General features: G+C 49.0%; 6 protein-coding genes across 10 annotated transcripts; 3 read left to right on the top strand and 3 right to left on the bottom strand.

Moving 5' to 3' along the window:
- The first annotated feature begins 397 nt into the window (after window positions 1-397).
- LOC6548433 (cyclic AMP-dependent transcription factor ATF-2) lies at window positions 398-1,857 on the top strand. The gene is made up of 2 exons (XM_001976649.3): window positions 398-1,588; window positions 1,644-1,857. Exons 1-2 carry the CDS (start codon window positions 553-555, stop codon window positions 1,751-1,753), a joined length of 1,146 nt encoding a protein of 381 aa, XP_001976685.1. The 5' UTR covers window positions 398-552; the 3' UTR covers window positions 1,754-1,857.
- LOC6548434 (TBC1 domain family member 31) lies at window positions 1,767-5,282 on the bottom strand. The gene is made up of 4 exons (XM_001976650.3): window positions 4,695-5,282; window positions 4,522-4,635; window positions 2,047-4,459; window positions 1,767-1,985 (listed from the first exon to the last, which is right to left on the bottom strand). The coding sequence occupies exons 1-4, from the start codon at window positions 4,973-4,975 to the stop codon at window positions 1,827-1,829; spliced, it is 2,967 nt and encodes a 988-aa protein (XP_001976686.1). The 5' UTR covers window positions 4,976-5,282; the 3' UTR covers window positions 1,767-1,826.
- A 38-nt stretch (window positions 5,283-5,320) lies between these two features.
- Window positions 5,321-6,247, bottom strand: LOC6548435 (vacuolar protein sorting-associated protein 55 homolog). The gene is made up of 3 exons (XM_026979948.1): window positions 6,117-6,247; window positions 5,693-5,948; window positions 5,321-5,627 (listed from the first exon to the last, which is right to left on the bottom strand). Exons 1-3 carry the CDS (start codon window positions 6,131-6,133, stop codon window positions 5,520-5,522), a joined length of 381 nt encoding a protein of 126 aa, XP_026835749.1. The 5' UTR covers window positions 6,134-6,247; the 3' UTR covers window positions 5,321-5,519.
- A 700-nt stretch (window positions 6,248-6,947) lies between these two features.
- Window positions 6,948-10,794, top strand: LOC6548436. The gene is made up of 3 exons (XM_001976652.3): window positions 6,948-7,579; window positions 8,492-9,455; window positions 9,517-10,794. The coding sequence occupies exons 1-3, from the start codon at window positions 7,486-7,488 to the stop codon at window positions 10,085-10,087; spliced, it is 1,629 nt and encodes a 542-aa protein (XP_001976688.1). The 5' UTR covers window positions 6,948-7,485; the 3' UTR covers window positions 10,088-10,794.
- A 1,022-nt stretch (window positions 10,795-11,816) lies between these two features.
- On the top strand, window positions 11,817-18,814 carry LOC6548437 (sodium/potassium-transporting ATPase subunit beta-1-interacting protein). Of its 5 annotated transcripts, XM_026980239.1 has the most exons (8): window positions 11,817-11,907; window positions 12,869-13,257; window positions 13,315-13,452; window positions 13,516-13,596; window positions 13,659-13,841; window positions 13,903-13,963; window positions 14,704-14,758; window positions 17,382-18,814. In XM_026980239.1, the coding sequence occupies exons 2-8, from the start codon at window positions 13,198-13,200 to the stop codon at window positions 17,392-17,394; spliced, it is 591 nt and encodes a 196-aa protein (XP_026836040.1). In that variant the 5' UTR covers window positions 11,817-11,907; window positions 12,869-13,197; the 3' UTR covers window positions 17,395-18,814. The 5 variants fall into 5 exon arrangements, with proteins under 5 accessions (XP_026836040.1, XP_015012700.1, XP_026836039.1 ...); XM_015157214.2 differs by lacking the exon at window positions 14,704-14,758; XM_026980238.1 differs by lacking the exon at window positions 17,382-18,814 and having other exon boundaries at window positions 12,874-13,257; window positions 14,704-17,103.
- Window positions 18,815-18,907: 93 nt separating this feature from the next.
- Window positions 18,908-21,330, bottom strand: LOC6548439 (angiotensin-converting enzyme). Its single transcript, XM_001976655.3, has 4 exons — window positions 20,216-21,330; window positions 19,461-20,027; window positions 19,081-19,394; window positions 18,908-19,020 (listed from the first exon to the last, which is right to left on the bottom strand). The coding sequence occupies exons 1-4, from the start codon at window positions 21,202-21,204 to the stop codon at window positions 19,004-19,006; spliced, it is 1,887 nt and encodes a 628-aa protein (XP_001976691.1). The 5' UTR covers window positions 21,205-21,330; the 3' UTR covers window positions 18,908-19,003.
- Between the last annotated feature and the right edge of the window lie 574 nt (window positions 21,331-21,904).

Raw genomic sequence — 21,904 nt, 5'->3', positions numbered from 1 at the left:
TGGGGCCTAGGAACAAAGAGGGTCTCACGCAACAGAGCTACTCTTTCCCCCAGTATTCATTGGTAACCAGATTCAAATTCAAAATCATGGCGCGCTTTTGTGCACCCACTATCGCGGTATCGATATATTGGCTTGCTCACATCGCTACTGTGTCAGCAAATTAGCTACGGGAAAAAAACATTATTATAAAAAATACATTATTTCAAGTTTGAGTGAGCACTTAGTTCCTAGCTATTAATTTCTCATTACATTTATTTTAAGTTCTATGTTAGGATATTCTACCGGTAATAAAATACATTTTACATCGCAAACACCGAGTAGCCTTCCTAGGTACAATAACCTAACTCACTTACCAACACTGCTGCTGGAGCTGAAATCAATCGAGCTGGTTTCTTGACAGAATCGATATGTTCAATAACACATCCATGCATCGATAACATCTTCCGTTTTGTTTTGCTAATGTGATTTACAAAATAGTTTCTTTTATTGCGGATTGTCGGCGGCTTATGGTGTATGATTTGTAAATAGTATGATTTTGATGTAACTGCTGACATGGACACCGGCGGAGCCATGGAGGACCTGGCCAGTGTGTCCTTTGGCGACTTTGAGCCGAAATCCACAGAGGGCGACGTATCCTGCTATCAGAACTTTCGGGCACAGGCGGAACATGTCTCGCTGGACATTTCGCTCGGGCAGAAGGCAGATACTCTATTCGCCGCCGACCAGACGCCCACGCCTACGCGGCTGATCAAGAACTGCGATGAGGTGGGTCTCTTCGAGGACCTGCAGCACGTGAATCCCTTTGACATTGGATTCCAGCAAGCAGCGGAGCGAAATGTCAGCGGCACTCCCAGTCGTCCAGAGGCTCCTCCCAATGACGGCGAGTCCTTGCACACGCCGCAGGTGTATCCCGTCGAGGCCTCCAGCACGCTATCGGTTTCGTCCGAAAATCAGGTTCCACAAAATGTCAGCTGCGGCGACATGGATGTGGATCAGCTTCTAGCCACGACAGTGAACCCGCCTTCCAAAGCCAGTGCAGATGGTCCGCCACCGCTGCAGTTGATCCAGCCCCAGGTCATAACATGGGTGCTGCCTGCTCAGTCAGTTCCCATTTCCCTCGCCACAGCAGATTCTAGCAGAAACAGGATAAAGCCGACTGGTGGCATTCACCCTTTCATACTGCCCAAACCCAGTGCGAAAGAATTACATAAAGCCAGTAAAAGGCCCGAGCCTATTCTGGTCAGTTGCAACCCACCTAATTACGAGCCCAGTAGCGCCAGTCTGACGCCCACCTCGCAGCTGCCGATCAAGGAGCGATTAAAGGCCATTATCCACAGCAATAACAACAGACGCAACTTCTCCACACCGCCCAAGGCTGCGAAAGCAAAGGATCGCAGTCGGGACGAGGATTGTATGGAGCGGCGAAGGGCAGCAGCCTGTCGTTACCGTAACAAGATGCGAAACGAGCACAAGGACCTCATCAAGCAGAACGCCCAGTTGCAGCAGGAGAATCAAGAACTGCACGAAAGAATTTCCAGATTAGAAAAGGAGCTGCAGCAGCACAAGAGTCACAACAGCTTAGCTGGCGGTAAGCTTTCCTAAGCCGCTCCTGAGTCCATCATTTAATTTATTTCAATTTATAGTGGTGGCCGACCAGCTGCAGATTCCACCATCCAGTATACACTTGCTCATCAATGTGCCCAACGTGTTAGTGCCTTCGCCCGCCAGCAATGCCAGCGCGGATAAGAAATAACCGAGATGCCTTGTTCATTAGACCCATGTACATAATCCTAGCCTAGACGTTTATTTGTACAAAAAAGCCTCAATTAAGATAAATTCCTTCTGTATTTCAATGTTGTTGTATCGGTCGTTATGATTTCCGTAAACTCTTTCTGGATTTCAAAAATAGAATTCTCGATATCCACCAGCTGGGGACTAAATTGCACGGATGATGTCGCTGGCGTTCGCAGCTGTTCCATGGTCATCTGCTCGGAAGAAAGAACTTTAAAGATCACAAAATATAATATAAAACCTTTTATCACATACATCACGCAAATTATTCTGCAGCTGATCACGCTGATAACAAAGCTGCTGGATTTTGTCGTAATACTTTTGTGCCAGTGGAGCACCCTCCGTATCCGAGTAGTAGCGCTGGGCAAGGAGCTCCATCTCCTGGTTACGTATTTCATCTTCGGCCAGCTGCATCTCTTGGTTGTGGCGCCGACGCTCACGCTCGATGCTGTGCATCAGCAGGTCCATGTCCTTCTCCATCTCCAGAATCTTGCGTCGCTGCTCGGACTCCTGCAACTTAGTGATGACCTCGCTCTTGCGCCGACGCACCTCCATTTGGTAGGTGAGCAGCATTTTCCGTTGGCAGGTGATGCGCTCCTCCTCGCGATGGATTGTGTCCTGATAAACTTTCTCCATTTCTTTGAGGCGGCGGGCGTGCTCCTCTTGCTTAAGCCCGTTTTCAAGACGTTCCATAATTTTCACCTCCTCCAACTCTAGATGGCGGATTCGGGCATCGATCTCCTGGTTGTGCTTGATCAGCGATACTGCTTGATCCTCCTGCTCGTCAATCCAGTTACTGGGATATTTGAGGAACTTTGGATACACGCCCTTCGGAATGGGGCTGAAACGCAGCATAAAACGCTGTGGGTGAAGTGCAAGCGCACATTTGGACATTAATTTGCGCGCCTTGGAAAGAAGTTTGCTGAGGTCCACTGGGTTCTGATCGTGGAAGAAGGAGAGGACTGATCGCTTGTCCGGCAGCCGCACGATTATCTCTCGATGAATCAAATTGTAGGCCACCACCAGGAAAACTGGAAACCAAGGTTGCTCCGAGAAGATGTTGTCCCACAGCGACAGCCACTGCTGTTCTTCAAGAACCTCGGAAAAGGCGGTGCTCAGAAGGGGCCAAGCAAAATCTTTGGGCAAGATCTCATGGGATTTATAAAACTTGCACAGCTGTTCGTCACAGTGCTGCAGGATATTTTCGCACATGGCCAGATAATTGGAGGGCGGCAGCGGGTGGAATTCAAACCACAGCTGAAAATGGTTCAGTACAAGAGTAGCGATTAACTCGAAGCAAACCAGGCTGTTCTTGGGCATTTGCTTCACAAACGGGAAAATAAGGTGTGGCATAAAATCTGCGTGCGCTAAGACCTTGCACCATTGAGCAAGACAACTCCAGATCTTAATCACAACGCGGCGTTGGTGATCGTTGCGAATCTTCAGCTTCTTGGCCCGATTTCTGACCATCAGAGGTGCTCCCAGTTTGATAAGTTCCTGGAATTGTGGCCCATTGCAGGGCAGGTCTAAGAGGGATGTCCAAATTAGGTACCTGTACTTTTCCGGATAGCAACCGTACTCCTTGAGCATGTTTTTTAGGCGCTGCGGATTGAGCAGGTGCCGCAGTTCTTTGCTAACGCCTCCACCGACGCTGCAGGACGGCAGAGTCTTCGGTTGTTTGAAAGTGGACTTAATCTGGCTGAGGCAGCGGGTCTGAGCTTGCAGGGCGTTGAAAATGCGGCAGGTGGACCACACATTCACTTCTCCGCAGCGGGACGTTACACTCAACAGCTTGCCATCCCGACTCAGACTCAAACTGCGTGCATTGGAGCGCTGAACAATTAGCTTGTGATCTGTATTGGCCAAATCCAGCATGACCGCTTGGTTTCTGGCTGTAATTCCAAACACTATGCGCTCCTTTGGTTGGGAGAGGAAAGCCATTTGGTGGAGGGTAAAGTCCGTCAAGCGATACATCTTTTCCAGATCAAAGGAGGCAACGCTCAGCAATAAAAGATAGCCGTCCAAGGTACTAAGGCACATCTTGTTGCCGTCGGGGGTGAAGCAGTAGCTGAGTAGCAATCCATCGGCAAAATCGTAGTCCTGGCAGTCAAACGTCAAGTCCTCCTCCAAGTCGCTGTCATCTGGGCTTCGGAGAACTATTTCCGGAATGGATTCTCCGGCTGGTAGCAATCTCAGCTTGCGATTCCTGGCCTTGATAGGCTGGCCCATCCGCAAAGTGCCCAATGAATGGGAGGACCACACATGCAGAGAATCGTTGGAGAACCCTATTAAGAACTGGTCCGAGTTGGGCAAGAAGGCAGCGAACTTCAGCGTGTAGCGCGACTCATCGAAATCCAGTTGGTGGGATACTTGCAGAGTATGCAGATTCACCAGAAGAGCATCCCTGCCGAAGCGCATTAGAGCGATAGAGGAGCGGTTCTGCAGGCGATTGCTCCAACTCAATTCCTCAAGCGCTGCGCTCCCTACTTCTGCGTCGGCACCAAGAATAGAGTTGTCCACGTCTATGACAAAAATGTGGCCCGTTTTATTGCCCACAATGTAGTCGCTAGCGTGCAGAGGGGATGGACGGATGAGCTTGGCCTTGGGTATCCGGAATCCCAGCCGCCAGTAGCGTTTGCGCACAAAGTCAAAAACGAAAACGTTGCCACTGAGGATGAAGAAAGAGTGCTTATAAGTGAATCTCCTTATTGGTTTCCCACTGAACCTTACCGCTTGTCTATTACCACCAGTTTGTTGCTAAGTTCGTTGAAGCAGCAGGCGGCAATCTGGATGCGTAGGGGCTGACCTGCTTCCTTGATCGTGTGGTGAACGGTCAGGACGTTCCTGGAATTAACAATATTCGTTGGGTACAACTCCGCGATTCGCTTAAAGCGCAAACTCACCCAGATTCGCATTGCTTCAGCTTGAAAGGGTACTTGCGCATAGGACCATCACTCAAGGGCACACTTCGCGCTGCCTCGGGCTGCGTGAGCGTCACATCAGAATCCTCCGTGTCTGCATCCTGGTAAGTGAATAGCTCCAACTCCTCCTCTGTCAAGTCCTCATCCACGTCAGTGTCGCCATTCCCATCGTCCTGCAGCGAGTTTTTGATGCCATGGAGGGTCACAGAAGGAATACCCGTGATCTCTTCCTTCTTGATTTCTGATTTTATAATCCTGTCCATGCTATTGGCTCAAACTAAGACTAGCTCCATTTGTCAAAGGAGGTGTACTTTTGGCAATGAAAAAAGTATCACCACACGCGTAGTCAATTCATCAGGGATTTAAGCAGGGATATTTACAAATTGGTATATTTAAAAACGGAATGCTTATTCCCTGTTATTTTATGTCCAGCCAATTGAACACCATTCAGGCCAATTTTACCGACTACAAATATTCCCAGTTCAATTCAGTGAACTGAGTGAAAACTACCAGCTAAACCCTTCTTGATACGCCAGTGTGATGAACTACTGCCTATCGAAGAGTGGTTTTGCTATCGAACCAGCAAAAGGAACCGGAACCAGGCTGGCTGCTAATGTTTACTACGTCTGTTTTATTTTGTTTCGTTTATCTGGATACAATTGATTATATGAGATTTGTTGATGACTGCGGATAAGCGACCAGCATGCGCGCTTTCAGATAAATGGCCGTAACCCCAGGACTCAGTGCATCGGTGATATTCCTGCGCCGGTTACTCGCCTAAAGGGTTTTGTGGAATACAAATCCCCTTTAGAACATGGAGCCATATGGCTCGTCATCGCGCATGGCGTACGCGAAGATGGTGCCGTAGTTAATAAGGTTACTTATTATCGTCAGGATACCCGCCGTCCAGGTAATCTGTAGAAAAGGGAAAACCGTGTGAAACCCTCTTAAAAATCCAATAACTTCGTGTGTCCAATTACCACCGTGGCGTGGGCTAGGACGATGGGCAGGGCGAAGGCACTCAGCACCATCCCCGCGGTAAGGAAGAGCGCAAACTCCGATTTCGGATTGGTCTCATTTCCAGGAGTTGTCCTCTTGGCAATGAAGACCGGGAGAACTGACAGCACGTAGAACAGCAAAACGAAGAAGGGATAGAAAATCTTCGGCGAGGGCACGGCGCAGGCCAGGATCAGGAAGGTAAGTCCAATGCATGTGAGAAAGGCGCATATGAAGAGCCTGCACAAAGAGGGGAATCATTATCAGACAATAGGCTGCAGGAGTGGGTGTAGATGTAGACATACGCTGTGTGATGGTTTCAAGAGAGGTGGAGCGGGTTCCAGTTGTATTTAATGTAGGCAAAGAACGTAAGCTATTAGATATGCATTAGATTGTTGTGCATAATTACCCTTTAAGGTGGCCATCGTATTTGTTTATGATTTTTCCTTTGTCGCTCCTAAAAATGACTCAGAAGTGTAGTTCCAGGTGAGCCAGTTCATCAGTGTGACCGAAGCTGGATCATTAAAAAATACTTTAACTTAATGTACTGATTCTAATATATACCGTTAAAAGTTTTTATTTTAAATTCTTTCAGAGTTGGTATTATTTTTTTTGACACTTTAGCATCAACTTTAAATTTATTTTCAACTACTATTCTAGTACTTTTCTTATTTTCCCCGAACCTCTGTGCATTGCTTGGCTTAGATCTTAGCTTTGCTTTCTCAAGTTATATTTAGAGAAGGCTGTTTTAGTAAATGGCTTTTAACTGCGTCTGCTTATAAAAAATAATTTTCTCCGCAGGAATCCGAGATCCACATATCACCTCGATTGATTCCTTACCGCCGACCAAAACTCCCGCAGTCGTTCGCTGGTGGGAAAAGCTCTTTGGCTGCCAATTCATTGATAAAAATTAAGCGCGCCCTATCCCAAGCGAGGAAGCTGGAGGAAAGGGAAGGTTCCCCGAATCAGGCAAGGAGTAGGCTGGCGGGGCTTCGGAGCTCGTGAGTGGCAGCCACCTGCTAGCTGGCCGAGAGTTTCGTTGGCCTCGTCTCGGCTCTTTATGAATGCCCGTGTTTACTCAAAGAATAAAGGAACGGACGTGCCGAGCTTTTCTGGCCCACTGTGCGCAGGCGCTGCTTTCGACCACTGCGCCCCTGTGGTTGTTGTTGCTGCACGGCCTGCCCTCAAAAGCTGCCCGCAACATTTAACAGCGCGGGGGCGAACCTAACATTTGCGTCACAGCTTCTGCTTCTTCTCGGGCTTTTTGCCGCCGCCAGGCTCATTCAGTTTCTTCAGTATAACGGTATACGTCGACAGCGGAGCAACGCAGCCCAGAAGTCGAGTCCCCTCCGCATATATCCTCACATCCATATGTCCATCTGAGCTTCTCCGCCTGGAATCTGTGAGAAAAGTGCACCCTTTGACATTTTTAGCAGCCGGTCCGGTGCAGCGTAACCCTTACGTGGCCACCAAGTGCCTGCAAATCCGCGAAAAGTGCAGTTGGCTCAGGTTATTAGCCACAAATATTGCACGCCCACGCGAAAGTGCAAAAGTTCGGGGAGCAACCACCAGCAGCTGCCACTTGGATATATTCGCAAGGGTGTGCGAGTGTGGGTGTTGAAAATCAATAACCCTCGTCGACGTCGTCGTTCTGGCCAAAGCCCCATTAACCGGCCATATGGCAGTGGTGGCAGTGGTCGTTCAGTGCTAGATAGATCCCCTTCGCAAGCAAATTGTGAGTTCTCGAGAAATCCGCAAGTGCAGGTGCAAGTGCAAGATGGCGGCTCGCCTCGAAATCACCGTTAGCTTGGCGCTCGCTGCAACGGTACTCTGCAGCATATTGGGTCATTGCGAAATGTCCGTTTACCCAGGTAAGCCTAAAAATAGCGCACTACACACCCATTCACCCATGGCCCGTACACACATACACCCGTACACCCATGCACCCATACACGCAGCTCAGTGCTCGGGCTTGAATGGCGCAGGAGGAGCGAAAGGGGGCTGCCACCTCGATTTGTGTATCCCCTGCACTAGATACATGCATAGCGCGCCCTGCGAAGCAACCGAGTGCTCCGAATCAAACCAAAACACCCACGCTCTTTGCTTCGGCAAAACCAAAGTAAAAAGTCAAGTCAACTGCAACGTCGTAAATACATAAATACGTATAAGTGCTACCGTAACACCCACACAGGTGGACATCCCTCAATCGAAGTGTACATACATACACATATGTATGCCATATGCCACTGGTATTTATGCAATTCGTATAAATATAATGTGGAATAGCTACTTTTTCTTAGCATACATTTAAGCGCCTTTAAGTTAGGCGCCTTCCGTTAATTCCAGCAGCTATAATAAATACATACATACATACTTCCTTGATTCAAGCGCAACAATAGGCCGAACACGACGAAAACAACAAAGTGCCGTAGAGCGGCCACGCACGTCACAGACTTCAGTTCCCAGTCCTCCGACTGTATATTGGTCTCCCTCACTCTGCAGGAATTGCTGGGGTTGACCTGGGCGCGTGTGTAATTGGTCTATTTTTAGCCTCTGGCAATAAAACGAACTTTTGTTTGTCTATTTCGAATCCTTTAAGGCTTTCGGGGCAGACCACCACCACTGGGCCATTCCTTCTATTTCTATTTTGACTTCGATTTCACTTTCTATTTTCCGACCGCTAACACGCAGGCCAGGCTCATTACCATTACCATAATCACCTGCCCGCGCCCACTAACCCGATTAAATTGATCCGATTCGAATCCGAATCCGAATCCTTGCAGGATTGCGCCGTCGACCCATTCAGCCGCCCGTGATGGATGCGCAGAGTGAGCAGGAGTATGCTTTCCTGGCCCAGATGATGGAGCAATACGCCCGCCGTCGGCTGCAGCAGCAGTTCGACCAGCAGCTGCACGAAATCAACCTGAAGATGGATCGCCAGCGGCAACTCTTGGAGGAAGAACGGTACCGTCAGCGGCAGCAGCAGCTCCAGGTACAGCGCGAGGCGGAGGAGGACTACGAGTCCAACGGAAACAACCTGAACCAGCAGTACGACCAGTACGACAACGCGGAAGCAGAAGCCAGCTACGGCAGTCCCATGGAGGCGGTGTCGGATCTCCAAAGTCCTCCTCTGTACCTCCCCCGGCTGCCCAACCTTCCGCCCCTGCCCAGCCTTCCGAATCGGCCCAGCTTGAGCAACTCCCCCAACCGGAACAGCGTGCTCCGCGAGCGGATTCCCTTCGCCGTAGGTCCCAACGACGCCCGCTTCTTTGACAACCCAAACGACCCTTCGGGCGAGCTGGATTCCCGGGCGTTGGAGGACTACGAGGAGTATGCTCCCATTGAGCCCACCCCCGAAGTAGCCACCACGGCCAGTAAGATCAAGATCGATACGCCTGTGCCGGCTCCTGTGCCCGTTGAGCCGCCCAAGCTGCTGGACGCCGCCAACGCCAACTTCCACCGCATCAATCCTCAGTCCGCGGCCGCCGCCGCCGTGGCGGGAGTGAATATTCCCCAGACCAAAGAACAACCGCCCCATGAACTTAACGCACTGATCAACAAGCTGCAAAAGCAGAGCAAAGCGCCCTCGCATTTGACGCTGGTTAACGGAGGTGATAGCAGTCAGGAGCAGATTGTGCTGCGCCAGCACTTGGGCATGAACAGCGAGATGGGGGTGTACATAGTGGCCCTAATAGCGGGTGTTAGTGCAGCGGTGACCGTTGGGCTGCTTGCCCTCGGAGTAACTTGGTAAGTAGCCCTGAGAACCTCCCAGTGCCTAATCCAGAAGCTAACCAATATTTCTTGACAGGTTCCATAATCGACACAAGGCAGCTGCGGACGTGGAATACCCAGCCTACGGCGTTACCGGGCCAAACAAGGATGTGTCGCCTTCCGGTGACAGGAAGCTGGCCCAGAGCGCCCAGATGTACCACTACCAGCACCAGAAGCAGCAGATCATCGCCATGGAGAACCAGGCCACGGATGGTAGCTGTGGCATGTCAGACGTGGAGAGCGACGACGACAACGAGGAGGGCGACTACACGGTGTACGAGTGCCCCGGCCTGGCTCCCACTGGTGAGATGGAGGTGAAGAATCCGCTCTTCCTGGACGAGACGCCGGCCACGCCGTCGAACAACCTGTCGTCCCAAGGCACTGGAGCTGCCAATGCGGCAACCGCCACCAATAACAACATCACGCAGGCCACCCCCCAGCAGCCGGCCACCCAGAAAAAGGGAACGGTCAAGCCGAACATCAATCTCCTGAACGCCACGGGCACTGCAGCAGCAGCAGCTTCAGCTGCTTCAGCCGCTTCAGCCGCATCAGCAACCACAACGACCGGAGGGGAGGAGCCCAAGCAGAAGCGCAAGAGCAAGAAGTAAGGTGACTGGACTTTGTTTTCCCTCTTGGGGCAATTGGTAAAGTTTGACTGATCCATTGTCAGCCAACAGACACATCCTCTTACACAGATTCAGAAACAGATCAGACTAGGTGGTAGAGCCATATATATGAATTCCTAACAGACACTCCAGGGAATTTAATTCCAGGAGCCGAGCAAACCACACACACAACACTCAGCTATCTGTCACTATTCTTCCCTATATGCATAAGTCCCGTAATGTAATGTAATTGCTATGCAGTAAGAATAGCTCCCAGCACGCCAGAGCCAGTGAACCGTGAGTTCCCCAAGCCCAAACCCAATCCCAATCTGAATCCCAACCCCATCCGCCCACTTTCCATCCGCTGTCAGTTGCACAACGCTGATGATTCTATTACGATCCGGCATGCGTAATCCTGTCCTGCACAGCAGCGTGGGTTATTGTATATGAACTTTTTTTGTCTCTGCGAATCGTTGGATTTGAGGTCTGGAGAAGCTAAGGAGCTAAGCAGCTACGGAGCTACGGAGCTCAGGAGGAGGGACAACCAACCGAAGCAAACTAACATATTATATTATTATAAATATATGTATACACACACACATATTTATATATAGATATATATTCATGTAATTATTGTATTATATACACGGAGGCGGACACCTTTTTACTTACCTGTCTGTGTGGTGTACTATCTTCTCTCATTTTTACTACGCTTTGTGATCGATCCTAAATTATCTGTGTCAATTTAGAAATACAATTCCGCATCCAACCTGTTTGCATACGCATGCAAGCATATTTCGTAGAGCAGGAGACGCGACTAGAGGAGGAGAGGATTATTTACAAGTAAAACTTAACAATAATTTCCCTGCACATTCATGTAAAGTAAATGAAAAACGACTGATAACACACAAAAATAACACGCGTCTATTGTACAAAAAAAAAAAGAAAAGAAAACGATACGATACGAAGAAACAATTTATTTACTGATTAGTGAGAGATTATTAATGGAAACTATCAGCGGAAACGATTCCCAGCCCCCAAAAACTACTATAGGAAACTGTAGCGAACATTTTACTATACTGTATTCTCGATTGCTGTAAATAATCATGAAACATTGGGCAAAGGACAGAGTTAGGAACCATTGCGGCCGAAACAATACACTGAATACAACCGAATTGAAGAACTTGCGAGTTCAAAAACTAGCTAAAGAAAACACAACACGAATATTATATTTCTATTAACTAGGCGAATGCAAAGCATCTTGGAGCATTGAAAATTGAATTTGAATTCCAAATCGAAACTGACTTAGCCACAATAAAATGCGCATAGCATATGAATGTACGTTGAGCGTAATGTTGAGTTTGAAATATATATTTTATGGTGTTTGGCCAAAGACACAAAAATAATCCGAACTCAAAACGAGAATTCGAAATGCTAAGTTTCAAGCGTCGGTGCAGAAGAAGAAGAGCATAATTTAATTTATATTTATTCATGTATGATAACCGTAAAAACACAAATTATACAATATGCATACAGAATAAACTAAACTAACCAAAATCCCACCGTTTCTTTTTTCCAATCAACACGTATACTGACTGGGAACGTTTAAATATTTTACTGGCATATTCTTAATACTTTGGTATTGTATATGAGATTTCAAAAATAACGGAAAATACCATTTCCAACGATTGGTATTTCTCAAAACAGAAATGGTATATAGTATTTTCTCTCAGGTCAGAAGGAATTCTGATCTTTTGAAAGACGGTCACACTGCTCAGTTATTTCAATTGTTTGTCCCGTTTGCTCGCGCACTTGTTCTCAGCGTAAGTCCGAAAAGCGTTAAATTCCGAGATATTAAATCGCCGTGGCTGAGTATTATGTAAAGTGGAGTGGTGCTGGGTCGATTTCGCTGCGTTAGGGCCAATTCAAACATATGGAATCTAAAACCAGCTTATCTCTCGCTCCTGCCCCCCTGTGTGTGTGTGTGTGTGATGGTGTGTGCATAGTTGTAGTGGGGCTTCCGTGTCGCAAGTGGAAAACAAATGAAATTGAGTTCTCGCTTTGAGTCACATTCGAGTGACGAATAAAGCGCGTCATGCGTTGTCCATTGAATTATAGATTAATTTGATTACCGGGTACCGCCAAGCTACGTCCAAACGCCCATCAGTGAGAGGCCTCAAATATAGACATGGCGTACTCGCACTGGAATGAAGATGCGGGAGCATCTCTGGCTGTGTCTGTGTGCTAATTAATTAATTGCTCATACTTGACCTGGACACTAAGCAGACGCTGTTGAAATCGACAATACATGCATGCATATAACACATTTGTGCCCGCGTAGATGAAATGGGCGAAAATAGTGCGTGCTTGGTTCAAGTTACGTGAGCCCCTCGCTTCGAGTGTGTTGGTAGGGAGCATTCCGTGTGCGCCAGTGTGTGTGAGCAGCGGAGTGGGGGATGGGCAGTACCTCTTTGCTCGTACCTCATAGGTGGAATAGTTATCCATGACTTTCCCAGGGAAAGAGCATTCTACAAATTGCTATGTTCATGTGGTGAATATTTAGAGTTATTTTCATAATAGCTTACTAAGTAAATTTGATGGATTATCTAGAATTCGAATTTGTATATTAAAATATTCATATTAAGGAAGCATGACTCAAGTTATATTCGCAGTAACCGAGGCTCAAAGAATTAGTACCCTCCCCAGCACTGTTTAAGCAGGGATTCTCTCGGTAGCGCAGTTCATTTGGCTTAATTTCTCTTTATTTACTCTCGGTTCACACAGATCAGGTTTTGTTCGCTGCTCGACGGGGCAGCTGCATTCTTTTTCGCTCCCACCCTGCCCCTGGAAACCCCTGCACCTGTTCGTTCTCGTGGTGCGAGCGAGAGGCCAAAAGGCAGAGGTAGAGCGGCACTTGCCACGCTTGACTTGCAGCAGGTCTGCAGGCGACGCGGAAATGCCACTAGGAGGCCCAGCTACAGCCGCCGATAGCCACCATTTCCAGTCCCGATAAGGCCACGATAGACTGAAGTAGACAGCTAGCTGGAAAGACAGATAGCGACGGGGAGAGCGGATTTATTTATTATTCAAATTCTGAATGGAATGACGATGTGATGGGCTCGTGCTCGTGTACGCGGCGACACTTTTTGCTGTCAATATGCTTCCTGCAAGTGGTGAGTAGTCCCCGATCCGGATGATAACAGTTCGAAATGTACAACTGCTGCCCCTAGATAACGATTATCGAGCGCCAGGTATTCGACTTCCTCGGATATATGTGGGCGCCCATCTTAGTGAACTTTTTCCACATTCTGTTCATCATATTCGGGTTTTACGGCGCCTACCACTTTCGCGTTAAATACATCATCACCGTAAGTACCCTGATTACCATATCTCTGCGATAACCCCAATTTACTTTGTGTGCCCGCCTGCAGTATCTAATATGGAACTTCCTGTGGATCGGGTGGAACACCTTCCTCATTTGCTTCTACCTAAATGTGGGGCAGTTGAACAGGGTGAGTTTACACGGCTCCATGAGAGACATTCTCTGCTTAACTAGGCGGATTTCTCTTCACAGGAAAGTGACCTGCTCAGCCTGGGCACTGGTAGCGCCTCCTGGTTCGAGGCGAATGGGTACGGCTGCAAGGCCACCTATAGCACAGCCGCGGACGATTCGTTGCGGCCGGAGCGCGTGGAAGGCTGCCTGCTAGACTACCCGCTGGTGGAGATCACCCACTCGGGGGTGCAGTGCGCTCTGGCGGTGAGTGCTCTAGTGGGTTAAGTTGCTTGAATTTTGTAAATTGTCTCGCCCACTCCCACAGCTGCTCGGCATACTCGGTGCGATTCTGATTAGTTGCATATTTCTTGACGAGGACGACAGATGTAAGTGGCGCTCTGTGAATGCGAATCTGAAACATTCTCGTCTGTCATAAACACCACTAACCGGGAACGGTCATTGCTAACCCCTCTCATCCCTATAAGATCTTTCACTATCGGGTCTCACTGTGCACTGTGGTGTATGTTTCCTTTCCTCACAAAGCCTGCAATATTCCCCTATGTGTAAGCAATGTTTGTAAAGTTGTCATCGAGAATTCAGTCAATTGCTTATTGTTATTCTCGATTATATCAGGATGTCGATAAGAAGGCTCTTGCCTCCCTGCCTAAAAACCCGCAACCTGGAATGCGATTGTACACCCAGAAAATTATGGTTTCGATTTAAACATAAATTGTATCCTATATTAACCATTATGCCATATAATCGTATTGTTATTCATGTTATGTATATGTCATTTACTCATGATCAAGAAATCAGAAACATTGTATTTGCATATGGACAGCGACACTGTGCAGTTCTGAACAAAGTAAACCGACATTGAGTTAGGTGCTCCGAAATGAATTGAATTGCATGATATGAAATGTGAATGTAAAAAAATCGTTTATTCTACAAATAGCTGCACAAACAATATTAAAACATTAATTTACACAAATAAGAAGCTAAATTAATTACTTTTGACTAGACCTGTAATTAGTAAAAAGCTTATGGGTGCTGCACAGTGTCCTGCTACCTCCGATGTTTTCCTCTGTTTATTGTTAAAGCATCTTAATCAATTTCTGGTTTTCAGTCGATTTCATGAACGGCGACGCGAAGAGTCCACAGCATACCGTGGTGCACCCAATGTACGTGAGCTATACAAGTATACCCACAACATCCGCAAGCGCCACCATGCAATCAAATAAGCATCTGCAACTGCAGCACCAGCAGCCGCAGCAGAACTCACTGAAACTCTATCATCATCAGCAACAGCAGCAACCCAAACTACACCACTTCAATACGAACTACCAGTTGAGCGGCAGCAACAATAATACACTGAACAATAATCTTCACCAGCGTGCTCATGCGCTGCTGCCGCCAAACACAACAAATAACCGCAGCGCATCATTCCAACCCCAAAGTCACCCTTCAAACAACCATGTAACCCAGCGCACAGGCGGAGAGGGGAGCAACTGCAGTAGCCTACGCCGCCATCGACAACACCACTCCAAGGCACCCGTCAGCCCCAGTCCCATGTCCCCCCAGACCACGCCGTCGCTTTCGTACGCCTCCCTGCAAAACTCGAGTCCCTACCTAGCCGGGAACTCCCTAAGCAACAGCAACTACAGCATATTCCAGAGCCCCGACTCGCTCCAGGGCAGTTCTCATTTCGCCCGCATTCATCACAAACCCAAGCCGCCCAAATCTGATTACCCTGTTTCTGGAGAATTCAATCCGGGCATGGGTATTTCCTCGCCTGTCCGTCCGCTCGATCGCCTGTCGCGCAGTCTCGAGGACGACGAAGACAACTTTTCGCTGCAGAAGCTGGCTCCCGGAGAACACGGTGTCACCTACGTCCCTTTTCAAAGTCCCACTCCAAACAGCCTTTTTCTGGGCGAGAACAACAACGCCCAGCCCCACCTCGTCTTCCACTCCAACTCTCGCCCTAGTCCCAACAACAATGCCTTTCCCTACGACCAGAACGGTCTGCCCTCCTCCCTCCGTCTGGGGTCAAACTCTAATGCCCGACGACCGACTCACATTCCTCTGCCCACGGTTCCCATGCACAACTGCCAGGAGGTGCAAAATGATGAGGACGCCGATGGCGAGTCCGAGCCAGATCACGATCAGATGCTGACGCCCCCGCCCCCGCCTCCGCCGGTAGTGCGGCCTCACATCCATCAACGCTTGGGTCAAGCGCCGTACCTCGATCTCTCTCCGGAAGTGGCAGAGCGCTATGCAATTCCCAGCAAGGTTGGACCCGGACTTCCCATTCAAGTGCCCCTTCCCGTCCCCCATGGGTCGCCCATGGTACGTCGCAGTAATCGTCGACCAAGGCCACCAAATCCAGTAAACTTTTGCGACCAGATCCGCGCTACACCTCCTGGTTACGTGGTACGCGCTCAGAGCGACGATCGCCTAATGGAACAGGTCGAGGCAGAGGCGGCCCCGCACGTGAATCGTCGGAGCGCTCGCGGTACCGGTCAAAAGTCCCGTCCTCGTTCGTTCTGCAACTCGATAGTGGGCGTGCAGGGTTAGGCTTAAGTACGTGCCGCTGCACTTGCTCCTCTCTCTTACTCACGCTTTCTGCCTAGGCAGGATGGCTGTTACTAACTCTACCAGGATCACTCGATCCCTAAACACATAAAACCCTTCATATACATAGGTGTTGCCGTTTCTTTGTTGTGCCTAACCAGCCGGCTAACCTGGCTAAGAACAGGTCCTAATCATAGCTTCCCATGCAGGCGTTTATCGATTCAAGTGATGCCTTGCTGAGCTGACTTTGTGTAAATCTAATTAATAATTCACATACGTGCGAACAGTAGAGACTTTCCTCGAATTGTGATAGAAGGCGTGGAAAGTCGTGACAGAATGCAAGCCTAACAATTTTATGTTTATCTGTGATAACTGAAAACAAACATGAACGACAAACGATTATTTAAAAAACGAAAATGTCACAAAATCATTATCAAGAAAAGGATATGACAATTTGTTGAGAATACGAGCAAGATAAATGAAATTTTGAGCCAATTGCAACCAGATGCCTTGGATGAATGACGGAATAGAGATTAGAATATACAACATATATATACCGATGTTATGTGCGGGAGAGCGCAGCCTCCCCAAGAGTTGCCTTTTGTTGTTTAACTAGTAATACATATGATTGTATTTGCCCTTGATTACGAAATGTACTACGATGCAAACTTTAGTTGTCGAACACAAACAAGAAGTTGCCTATTCCGTTAAGTGTGAGATTCGTTATACAAGCGCAAGCAAACGTAAAAACGTTTAGAATTATGTATAGAAATGTTAAGTGTAGTATTAAGCTTGAGGCCACAAAATGCATAAGCAGAGCAGATCTAAATCCATTTAGCGTAGACACTACTGTTTTAGATAGATCCCCCCTCTTTAGCCATGCGAATTGCGCTGACTGGTGCCAATTCTCGATGAGATTGAAAACGTTTCCAATAAAATGTTCATTTACACCATACTATGGGTAATCTATCTCTGTGTCGGAAGCTTTTCTCGTAGCCGATCCTTCTATCCTCTTAGTTGCTCTCCTACTGGTAGCTGGCTTTTTGTAGCATTTGTGGCTCTAACCAACCGCTAACCATTGACTCTCTCCGAACGTAGCTAATCCAACTTGTTTAACAGCTCCAATCACAATAGCACACTCGAAAATAAGCCAAGGTAACTTTGAGCATTGTATCCGCGGCTTAACGGTCTTAACAACCTCCCACTGATCCTATATTGTTCTCCCCGGCGCAGTGAAGCATATTAGCAAGCAGTCTAAACACCGCCAGTCGCTGTACTCCATCGAATTCGGCAGCAGCACCGACACCATCCGGCATGGCGGCCACTCCTTGGGACTGGGCGATCCCCGCGGCGACCAAGATGGCGGCGAACTGAGTCCCAAGCCGATGACACCACGACGCGTCAAGCGGCGATCGGTCATGGCGCGCGGCACCCAAGGAAGGCAGTCAAATGGAGGAGGCTCTAGCAGGCGCTCATACCACGGATCAAGCGGCACCCTGAGATCCAAGCACGGACACAGTGGACGTGGAGGCGGAGCAGACAGCAGCAGCGGCAGCTATGTGAGGAGTAGCACTCGAAGCTCCCGCCGCAAGTATCATCAGAACCCGGTGACTAAAATCATCGACCAGCAGCTGCAGCAGCAGCAGCCTCACCTGGGTTCCTTCCACCGTCAGGATAAGCTCTCGCTGACAGCCTCCAACCTGCAATCACTAAACAATGACTTTGTCAACAACACCAATACTTCCGGCAGCCAATTGGGAAGTCTGGGCAAACCCAACGAGCACTACTACCACAGCTACCGCAAAAACATTCCGCTGGACCCCATTTACTACAATACCAACGGTCTAGGAGCGCTGGAGGAGCCGCCGAGCCTGCCGCCGCCACCACCTCTGCCATCTGCTACTGTAGCATCAACCCTGCACGCGGGCGGTGGAGGTCACTTCAACCCCAGTTATCAACACTCCACGACGCACCTAAACGACGTTGGTCACGCTCCCGATGAGGTGTACAACAATCGACCGCCCTCAGTGCGCTCCAGTTACTCGAATTTTCACGGCTCGCGGCCGCTCTCCACCGCTTACGGGAATGCCGCTGGTGAGAACGTATTCGCTGGACTGAACGGAGCCAGCGCCAGTCCGCCGCAGGCTCCTTGCACACCACCCCTCTACCAACAGCATCCAATGCAACTGCAGCAGCAGCAGCAGTATCCTCCACCGCCGCCAATGGATCCGGCGCCTGCTTACGTTAGCACCATGTCCTTTTCCAAAAGGACTGCCTCGCGGGAAAGCATCCGGTCAATGGCCTTTCTCAACAACGGTCCGCCCGCCTACAATCTTAACTACCACACGCCGCCCGACTCGGAGACGACCATGTAGCCCGCCATTACGTCGTGGTTTTCGACCAGTCCGCCCTTCGTCTTCATCGTAGCATATGGATCTTGAATTAAACACAATCGTCATCAAGCCATCACCCCATGCCCAATACATATTATATCTTGTGCAACAAGCCAAGGCAACCACTTCGTGCTTTAACCACATGGTTATCCAGCTTATACTGGATCCGTAATATAACGATATCTGTAGTGCTTAATTTATACCTAAGTTTCTGTCGTTTTACCAAAGTGCCTTTGTAAATAAATACTTAAAATAATGGATCGGCTATTTAAATATCAGAACAGATTGTTTTCATGACTATGACTAGTGTTATTGTCAAACAAAAAGTGAAAGCCCATTAATGTAAACTGTTCATTCACTACACACTTGATTGATTATGTTCTTATATATTTCTTCTTAGGTAATTGGTTCATTGTGTTATATCGGTAGAAAAATACGTCCTGTACTTAGGTCTTACTGATCTTAGTCCCTCCGACACACTGCAAAGAAGTACGAAAACTTGTGGCACTAGAAGTGATGGATATCTTCACCATACTCACATTTATCTGCATCCCAGCCCGGCTCGATGTCCATCTGCTTGTTGCGCTCCTTCAGCCACGTAAAAAGTGGAGCAAAGTACTCAAGGATGCCGCGTCCGCTCAGCTTTCGCTCCCCGGTGGCTATCTCCATGACATCCCGCCAATGTCGAGTGGCTCCCAGCTGCATCATGTCGCGAATCTTTTTTCCTGCCTCTTTGCTGTCGTAGAAATCGCAATTGTGAAGTGGGAAATCGGGATCACCGGGCTTGTACTGGCCACTTGCCAGGCAAAAGGAACGATAGAACTGGAAGCCTAGGATCTCGGCCATAAATTTTCTGTGTGGGCGGGGCATAGAAAATTCTTAATCACCAAATGCAAATGATGCAAGGATGCAAACTGACTTGGTATTGGAGGTTTCCGGATTTAATCCTCGATAGAACTTGAAATCCAGGTCGAAGTCCTTGTTAAGGCGTTGTGTTGGCGGCTGAACTCCGGCGAATTTGTCCTGGAGGCCCCAGTAAGCGCAGTTATAGTCCTTCACTCCGATCCGTCCGTCCATGACGTCCACGAGGAATTTGTCATTGATAAAGTACTGGGGCACGGCGATCAGGGTGTGCACACCCATGCGAAAGAGGCGGTTAAGGGACTGCTCCTCCGAAAGGCTGTCGTTCAGCAGGATGTGTAGCCGGTGCAGGTGGCGTGGAGTGCCTGAAGCCAGGATAACTGTTTCCGCTATGGCAGCTCCAAATCCGGGACATGGCTCCGTGTCGAGACCAAAGGGCAGTTGCATCTTGTACAGGTGGTACTGCAGCTCGGCCATCGTTCCGTGAATCTGCATCATCTTCTTGTAGTCTAGTTTGGGGCAGTAGCGCAGCGCCACGTCCGGCGGGAAGTAAAATACCTGCGACTTGCACTCAGCTCCGGCTTCCTCGTCGTTCATCCGGCGGGAAAAGCGGTCGTAAAAAATGCTGTCCCCGAAAAGTTGTTTCTATTAACTTTAACCAAGCAAGAAATAATATTAAAGGTATAGCGTGCATAATTAAAACAAACCGTATTCTTCTGGAATTTAAATTTTAAGTAAATACCTATACAAAATTGTTTAAAATTGCCCAAATTGCCTGCCAAAAGATTTCAAAACTGTAGAGCATACACTTACTTCGGCATCACCATTAAGCCCAGCGATTCAAAGAACTCGGCGGCCTTGCGGTTGATTTTGACGGGCGTCACCAGGACCTCCTCCAGACGCCGATGAACAGAGGGCAACTGGTGCTGTCTGCCCTGGTGCGGTGTGCGAAAGAACTGGTGAGGGTACCAGTCCTGCGACAGGATCTGGTCCATAATGGGGGCGGAGATGGCGCTATCGCTTTTTGTGTCCGCCTTTGGGTAGGCCGCCTGCACCTCGTGACGCAAATAGGCGTGCAGTTCCCGGTAGAGCGGCATTATCTCCCACACGACCGCCTCCATTTCAGCTTGGAAGTTCTCCGTGTCGTAGTTGAGGTACCATGTGCGCGAGGGCGTCACATGTCCGTTGTAGGTGGCAGCGATCCGTAGAAGCCGAACGTAGCTGATGAACGTGTTCTTGGCCACGTCCTTCTCGTTTATGGCCTTGCGCCAGGCCTTCCAGTTGCCGACCAGATCCTCGTATAGCTTGGTGTGCATGTTCTTGTTCATGATCTGCGGGTACATGGCCAGCAACCCACGGGCGGAGCAGTCCTCGTAGGGACAGACCATTGGTCCGTTGACAAAGTTGTGAATCTGACGTAGAAGGTCTTTGGCCTGCTCGTAGTCCTTTGGCCGCAGGCCCTGCAGCTGCAACTTGGCCATTCGCTGCACGCGCCTGCGAAGAAGTGGGTCATCCAATTTAGCCACTGACACGACGCTAAGGTTGCCCGCTAAGTCGTAAAATAGTCGATAGGTCTCCGCCTCCACCTCCTGTTTTGAGTTGAGAACCTGACCGCCTAGCGGTGACTTTCCCTTGGCCGTGAGCTGCACAAAGATCCTGCGGTTCAGACTCCACACATGGCGCATGCGGTCTTTGGCTCTATCAAGTATCTTCTTGGTAGACAGTTCATAGCTGGATTGGCAGATTCCGGCGGTTACGGAGAGCAGAAGGACCAGCGATACTCCTAAAAATGGCAACCGCATTGTGACTTTGCTGGTTGCTCTGCTTCCGTTTCGCCTTGATAAGGTTATCTAAGTGCTTTCAAATGCGACTTGGGCTTTGCTTCCGACTCTGGTGGAAGCTGGAGCAGAACTGAGTCGACACTGCCAGTCGAGGCGCATACTTATCAATCTAAGTCCGAGGCATTGAGCTTATCTGCAATTGCGAAAGAAGCCCAGCTAGCGATCTCCCCAAGCAAACGTTGCGTATACGTTACGTGCTGCTTCTGACATTACGTATACGCCGAGTGTGCAAGCCCGAGGCGGAAATTGCAGTGGGCAAGGCGGGGAGGACGGACCATCCTTACACCATTTCGGACTGATGAACAGCGTCCGCATGCTGCTGGTTTTGTTAGCCAGTGGCCCATATTCAAGCTAAATCATTTCGACATATTCCTTCCGAGGAAGGGACAACGGCGGTAGTCCTTTGCCCCGCGGTGCAGCAGCGGAGGATTCGGAATTTAAATCGGTGGAATAGGGGGAAGTTCGTCGCTCGTGAGGCATGTGGCATGTGGCACGGCATTTGTTTATGCCGGCTGACCTACAAGCAAACGCGGGGGCTCAGGAGGAGTCCGAGCACGAAGCCGAGCGTGAGAGCATTTCCCGCACGAGTCCTTTTCGGGAGAATAGGGGGAAGTTCGCGTGTGTATTTTTTCATCGCTCTGCATCGTGGTCGCCCTGCAGA

The sequence above is a fragment of the Drosophila erecta genome, unplaced genomic scaffold (genome assembly GCF_003286155.1).
Source record: "Drosophila erecta strain 14021-0224.00,06,07 unplaced genomic scaffold, DereRS2 tig00000092-arrow-pilon, whole genome shotgun sequence".
Classification (NCBI taxonomy): domain Eukaryota; kingdom Metazoa; phylum Arthropoda; class Insecta; order Diptera; family Drosophilidae; genus Drosophila; species Drosophila erecta.
This window is presented reverse-complemented; position numbering and strand designations above follow the sequence as displayed.

Bases quoted from the DNA above. Each gene is read 5' to 3' on its own strand.
- LOC6548433 (XM_001976649.3), top strand. From the start codon at position 553: ATGGACACCGGCGGAGCCATGGAGGACCTGGCCAGTGTGTCCTTTGGC. The intron at 1,589-1,643 runs GTAAGCTTTCCT...TTCAATTTATAG, and splicing joins TCACAACAGCTTAGCTGGCG to TGGTGGCCGACCAGCTGCAG.
- LOC6548434 (XM_001976650.3), bottom strand. From the start codon at position 4,975: ATGGACAGGATTATAAAATCAGAAATCAAGAAGGAAGAGATCACGGGT. The intron at 4,460-4,521 runs GTAAGGTTCAGT...CTTCATCCTCAG, and splicing joins CTGGTGGTAATAGACAAGCG to TGGCAACGTTTTCGTTTTTG. The intron at 1,986-2,046 runs GTATGTGATAAA...TCTTCCGAGCAG, and splicing joins TGCAGAATAATTTGCGTGAT to ATGACCATGGAACAGCTGCG.
- LOC6548435 (XM_026979948.1), bottom strand. The intron at 5,628-5,692 runs GTAATTGGACAC...CCTTTTCTACAG, and splicing joins TCCTAGCCCACGCCACGGTG to ATTACCTGGACGGCGGGTAT.
- LOC6548436 (XM_001976652.3), top strand. From the start codon at position 7,486: ATGGCGGCTCGCCTCGAAATCACCGTTAGCTTGGCGCTCGCTGCAACG. The intron at 7,580-8,491 runs GTAAGCCTAAAA...GAATCCTTGCAG, and splicing joins CGAAATGTCCGTTTACCCAG to GATTGCGCCGTCGACCCATT. The intron at 9,456-9,516 runs GTAAGTAGCCCT...ATTTCTTGACAG, and splicing joins CTTGCCCTCGGAGTAACTTG to GTTCCATAATCGACACAAGG.
- LOC6548437 (XM_026980238.1), top strand. From the start codon at position 13,198: ATGGGCTCGTGCTCGTGTACGCGGCGACACTTTTTGCTGTCAATATGC. The intron at 13,453-13,515 runs GTAAGTACCCTG...GCCCGCCTGCAG, and splicing joins GCGTTAAATACATCATCACC to TATCTAATATGGAACTTCCT. The intron at 13,842-13,902 runs GTGAGTGCTCTA...CCACTCCCACAG, and splicing joins GGGTGCAGTGCGCTCTGGCG to CTGCTCGGCATACTCGGTGC.
- LOC6548439 (XM_001976655.3), bottom strand. From the start codon at position 21,204: ATGCGGTTGCCATTTTTAGGAGTATCGCTGGTCCTTCTGCTCTCCGTA. The intron at 20,028-20,215 runs GTAAGTGTATGC...TTTCGGGGACAG, and splicing joins GGCTTAATGGTGATGCCGAA to CATTTTTTACGACCGCTTTT. The intron at 19,395-19,460 runs GTCAGTTTGCAT...CCGCCCACACAG, and splicing joins CCGGAAACCTCCAATACCAA to AAAATTTATGGCCGAGATCC.